The 6311-nt window shown below is 30.5% G+C and overlaps 1 protein-coding gene across 1 annotated transcript; it reads left to right on the forward strand.

Annotated features, from left to right (window-relative positions):
- Window positions 1-4396: 4396 nt before the first annotated feature.
- On the forward strand, window positions 4397-6311 carry LOC130968388 (2-hydroxyisoflavanone synthase-like). The gene is made up of 2 exons (XM_057893623.1): window positions 4397-5338; window positions 5413-6311. Exons 1-2 carry the CDS (start codon window positions 4439-4441, stop codon window positions 6085-6087), a joined length of 1575 nt encoding a protein of 524 aa, XP_057749606.1. The 5' UTR covers window positions 4397-4438; the 3' UTR covers window positions 6088-6311.

Raw genomic sequence — 6311 nt, forward strand, 5'->3', positions numbered from 1 at the left:
AGGCAATTGCAGAAGCATCAGACAATAGAAAGTAGGAGGCTAAGAGTACTCATATGCTAGGAGAGTAAGGAGGAAGCTGCCGAGGCGATTCTATAGTCTGAAGAAGAATTCCCTTAGGAAAAACCAATTCTAAACTCCCCTCTGGAGTTAGTATCTACAATCTCCCCTCTGGAGATAAAAACATCTTATGTAAATATTCTAAATAAAGGAAGTTTTTCTCCAGAAAGGTACGCCTTTATCCTAATCTCATAGTTATGAATTATTTAGAAAGTTTAGAATTAACGGAAGAATCTGATTATTATAGATTATATGCCTTATTAGATAATGAAAAACAGGTTGTTCTAAAAACAGAATTAAATCTCAAATCAAATGAAAATTTTAATAAACAAAATCTTTTGAAAGAAGTTTTTAATAGAAAAAATATAATATACTATGGAAAAATTCAACTTGAAGCCCCTATAAAGATAAAATCCGCCAATGGAGAACTTGAAATAGCTTTGATAAATGATGAAGAATTGAGTAAACAGATTGAGAAAATTAAGGATCAACAAAAAAGATCTAAAATTGGATGGATTCATATTAGTACTATACAAGTCTTAATCAAATCTACATATATGAAAGGAATTAATTCACCAATAAGCTTAGCAATCTGTGACAAAAGAATTACTGATGACCCAATAGATCAAATAATTGGAATTGTTCATGGAAACTTGGCAAACGTAAATGTTAAATTCAATGCCCATCTTGGATATGCTATACCTTTATCAACTGAAAATCTTGGAAGATCTATAAGTTTGGCTTATAAATTTCACAGAAAGAATCTAATGGAATAAGACGATGAACCCTTTTCAATTACATATGCAATAAATTATGCTTTAACAAATAGCCATCATAGTATAATATTTAAAAACAGAGAAAGAATTTATGTCGATGAATTATTTCAGAAAATTGTAAAGACAGAAATACCAAAATATAAAGCTATTGAAAATCCAATTCTTTTACTAAAAGAACCATCAGGAAAATTAGTTTCATCGAATTTTCAAATAAGAGAATCCAAAATTAATAGCCCGTTAAGTTTATCTAAGTTAAAGATTAAAGAAAAAAATTCTGAAATAAAAGAATTAACAAAAAAGGTCGAAAAATTAAATGAAACCCTAAACACTAAGTTATGACAATAAATAAAGAAAAAATATATGTAACCTATCAAGATAAGAAACAAGAGCTCTTTGAAAGAGAAACTCGGTTGAATTATTTACAGTTTTCTAAAATAAATCAAAGAGCATTTAAAGCTCTAAAAATAATCTATGACAAATTGAAAGGAGAAGTTGAAGAGTTAGAAAAATTAATAGAATCTCTAGAAAATAGTGATGAATCGATGATAGAATTTACAGAAATTCTAAGATAAATAATGAAGTATACAAAGATTGAAAGACTAGAAAACAAAATAAAAAGAAAAATGGCGAAAAAATTAAAAAGTAAAATAAAGGAGTATAAAAGGGAATTAAATAATCTTCAGTTCGAAATTAATGACCTTATAATAAAAAGGATAGAAATAAGAACAAATATAAACAAGTTGGAGCTAAACTTAAAAAATTTATAAATGCCTGAAAAACCATATTATGACTTAAAAGAATTAAAGCTGTTGAAAGAAAAAATGGAGAATGAAATTGAAAAATTAAAAAGATATTTAGAAACAACAGAAAGTGTAGAAATAAAAAAAGTTTTTGAGGATTTGAAAAATTATATTAAAGAAAAAGATAAACAGATAAAAGATTTTATATACAATAATCCATGCAAAAAAGAATATTATAAACTAAAACAAGATTGAAAAACTATAAAAATGAAATCAGAATTAGTAATAGTAGAAATGGTCAATACTTTTGATTATGAAATTGTAAATTATAAAGTACCACCAACCAAATCTATACAAATTATAAACTTATTCGAAGCAAAATATGAAGAGTTAATGGAAATTTTGAAAAAGAAATTACAACTAAAAATTGGTATCAGAGCCAAATTAACGATTAAGGGTAACACTTTCTCTTTAAGTAACACTTTTAGTGATACGCTTTCAAAATCAACAAATAACCATAAAAGACAAAAATCTTTACAATTACATCTGTACACTAGATGCCCCCAAAAATTTTAATATGGAACTAGAAGCTAGGTGTGAATTTCATGTATGTTGGCATTTTTCTGTTTTTTACTTTTTTATCTAAAAGACTAAAACATAGAGACGGTTTAACAAGCCAAGAAATTCCTGAGTCCGATTTTCGTTTACGATATTTTTTAGTCTTTTGAAAGAAAAATTGTTGGGTCTAATTACGTGTTTTTAATTTTTTTATTTTTTAAAAATAAATAATCAGTTAGTCCGATTTGATTAAATTCAAAGTTCGATACATCCTATTTGTTTCAACTTTAAAAATGGTTGCGTCTAATTTGTTTCTCTCTTCCAATTACCAATACGAAATAAAATATTATACCTTCTTATCTTTATGTGTATGTATTACATTCAAGTTTGGCCAATATAAAAAGTTCTCTTTTATGATACTTAAATTTTAGACATAAAATTTAAAAATAAAAAAATAGATTCTATCTTTTTTTATTTTTATTTTTAAATAATTTAAATAAAAATTCAGACACTAATTCTTCATATAAGAATTACTTTGCGGGTATGAGTTTAGATTTTTTTTTTTTTTTTTAAGGTTTAGCAAGCTCAGGAATTCAAGCTAGCACCTCTTTTGGTGGTGGGCATGGTGAGTTTACCTCTTTCACCGCTCCTACTGAAAAGACGACTTCATTTAAGTCATGGGTCATGGCCTTCTTAATATATACTAGAGCATGTATGAATAATATAAAAATTTAAGAAAAAATTAATTATTTTTTATTTAAAATAATCAAGTTTTTTATATTAATTTTTAAATTATAATTTTAAATATTAAATTTTAAATTATTATCCTAAATTCTAAAATCTCTTCAAAATGAAAATTGAAAAAGCAATTTTATAATAAAAATAAAAAAATACAATGAGCCAAACTTTAAAATGGAAAGGACTAAAGTCTAAGCACGAGGTGTTGGACTAGAATAATAGTCATCTTTGCATCTTACTGTTATGTTCCGAACGGATTTTGCAAGGCCAACCTATTGAGTATTGACTAATGAGAAAAGACAAACTATCAAACGTAACACATAATACTAATGAATAATAAATAATAAACTAAAATTATTATTATTATTATTGAATAAATAATTAAATTTATTTTTAAAATATTATTTATTTTTAAATTAATTATATTGATCTTTTTGTTATTTTTTATTTATATCATCAAAATTTATTGATATTATATGTTAAGTCACAGCATATACTTAAAAATTTTAACTAATTGCTAATATAATAAATTTATAAAATTAGATCAAATTAAAATTTAAATAAAAAATTTTTGAGATATTCTGATTTTTCAATTTAAAATTAATTTAATTTAATTTTGATATCATTTAATATGTTACATTAACAAATTCTAATTTTATTAGTAATAAAAGTAAAAAAAAAATGACATCATAACTTTAAATTTTTGAAGAATAAATTTAATTAAAAATATTTTTTAAAATACTTAGAGATAGATGATTTTAAGATACTAATCTAAATATTTAGGATGTGTTTGATTTATCGTTTGAAGTATTAAACAATTATACAGTTTTCATCATTTCTTTTGTTTGGCTATTTTTTCTTTTTTTAAGCACAAACCTGATTCTGTCTTTTCTCCACATTTATCAAAAGCTACAAATTTTAGTTTGTGCATTTATTTTTTCACGTTATACTGAAATTCATTTTTTATATATCAATTGTATCTTTTGTTATTTATATAATAAATTTAATTTTTTTATAATATTTTTTTAAATACTCTCTCATGTATATTATTATTTTTTATAAAATTTTTATTATTTTTTATTTATATGAATTTTTTTGCTGTTATTGTTATTTTTTTTATATGGAACAATTTTTTTGCTTTGTATTATGATATTATTAATTTTATTAGAGTACTAAAGAATACTGATAATACTAAAAAAATATTAAAATTTATTTAAATATTTAAAATAAAATTATAAAATAAAATAAAATAATTATTTAAATTTATATATTTTTTACAATTTTTTATCTAAAAATAATTTTAAATAATATAATCTAAGCAATATTTAATTTATTATAATTCATTTTAAATAAAAGTTATCAAACATAAATCACATTCATACCAACTTATTTTTTATCAAAATTAATTTTATACAAACATCAGTTTATAAGTATTAATCTAAATCAACTCAATAATTTCATTTACCAACATGACCCAGCTATATGCTTATAAAAGGAAAGCAAATCCTCCTTTAATTTACCCTCAGACTCATCCAACTTCTTGAGTGTAATAGAGAGAAAAAAGCAACCATGTTTTTTCAACTTGCAATTACTTTCTTAGTGATAACACTCTTTATATATTTTCGTCCTACTCCAACAGCAAAATCCAAAGCCCTCCGCCACCTCCCAAATCCTCCGAGCCCAAAGCCCCGCCTCCCTTTAGTGGGACACCTCCATCTCTTGGACCCTCTCATCCACCACTCCCTCATCTATCTCTCCAAGCGTTATGGTCCTATTTTCTCACTGTACTTTGGTTCTATGCCCACCGTAGTGGCCTCTTCTCCTGAACTCTTCAAGCTCTTCCTTCAAACGCACGAGGCCACCTCTTTCAACACCAGGTTCCAAACTTCTGCCATCCGCCGTCTAACCTACGACAACTCCGTCGCCATGGTACCTTTCGGTCCTTACTGGAAGTTCATAAGAAAACTCATCATGAACGACCTCCTCAACGCCACCACAGTTGCCAAGCTCAGACCTCTCAGGAGCCAAGAGATCAAAAAAGTTCTCAAGGTTCTTGCACAGAATGCGGAGGCTCAAACACCCATCGACGTCACCGAGGAGCTTCTGAAATGGACCAACAGCACCATCTCCAAGATGATGCTTGGGGAGGCAGAGGAGATCAGACACATTGCCCGGGAACTTCTCAAGATTTTCGGCGAGTACAGCCTCTCCGACTTCATCTGGCCCTTGAAAAAACTCAAAGTTGGCCAGTACGAAAAGAGGATCGACAACATCTTGGGCATGTATGACCCCGTAGTTGAGAGAGTCATCGAGAAACGTCAGGAGATAAGAAGGAGGAGGAAGGAGAGGAATGGCGAGCTCGAGGAAGGCGAACAGAGCGTGGTCTTCCTCGACACCTTGCTCGATTTCGCAGAGGATGAAACCATGGAGATTAAGATCACCAAGGAACAAATCAAGGCTCTCGTCGTCGTAAGTATCATGCATGCTCCTTTAATTTCAATGAACAATAATGTTATTGACTTTAATTTAATTTGCGTGTGCAGGATTTCTTCTCTGCAGGAACAGATTCGACCGCAGTTGCAACAGACTGGGCGCTGGCAGAGCTGATAAATAACCCAAGGGTTCTTGCAAAGGCCCGTGAAGAAGTGTACAACGTGGTTGGAAAAGAAAGGCTTGTAGAAGAAACAGACCTACAGAACCTTCCATACATCAGAGCCATCGTGAAAGAGACGTTCCGCATGCACCCGCCACTCCCCGTCGTGAAGAGGAAGTGCGTAGCGGAGTGCGAGGTGGACGGTTACGTCATCCCAGAGGGAGCTCTCATACTCTTCAATGTCTGGGCCGTGCAAAGAGATCCTAAGTACTGGGAAAGCCCGCTGGAGTTCAAGCCCGAGAGGTTCTTGGAGAACCCCGCAGAAGCAGGGGAGGCCGGGGCCGTTGACCTCAGGGGCCAACACTTTACGCTGTTGCCGTTTGGATCAGGGAGGAGAATGTGCCCGGGTGTCAACTTGGCCACTGCTGGAATGGCAACGCTGCTTGCTTCGCTCATTCAAAACTTCGACTTGCAGGTTGTGGGTCCTACCGGAAAGCCCCTCGAGGGTAAAGATAACAGGGCCAGCATGGAGGAGAGGCCCGGACTTACTGTCCCACGGGCCCACAACCTTGTGTGTGTTCCGGTTGCTAAGTCCACCGCAACAACAAAGCTCCTTTCTTCGTAAAAACTTAGCATTATGCTTTAATCATATAAAATAGTTTCAATAAGTGTGTTTGTTGCTAGAGCACGACATTGATGACTATCAATGAAGTTCCACCGCATGGCTTCCATTCACTACTTCACATGTGCTGTAATTTCTTTTTTTGCCACTTATTTTAAAAGAAAATCGTCATTTAATTTAAAATATTTAATGTAATATAATGTAATGCCTTATATGTTTGTCTTTTC

This window comes from Arachis stenosperma, chromosome 3 (genome assembly GCF_014773155.1).
Source record: "Arachis stenosperma cultivar V10309 chromosome 3, arast.V10309.gnm1.PFL2, whole genome shotgun sequence".
NCBI lineage: Eukaryota > Viridiplantae > Streptophyta > Magnoliopsida > Fabales > Fabaceae > Arachis > Arachis stenosperma.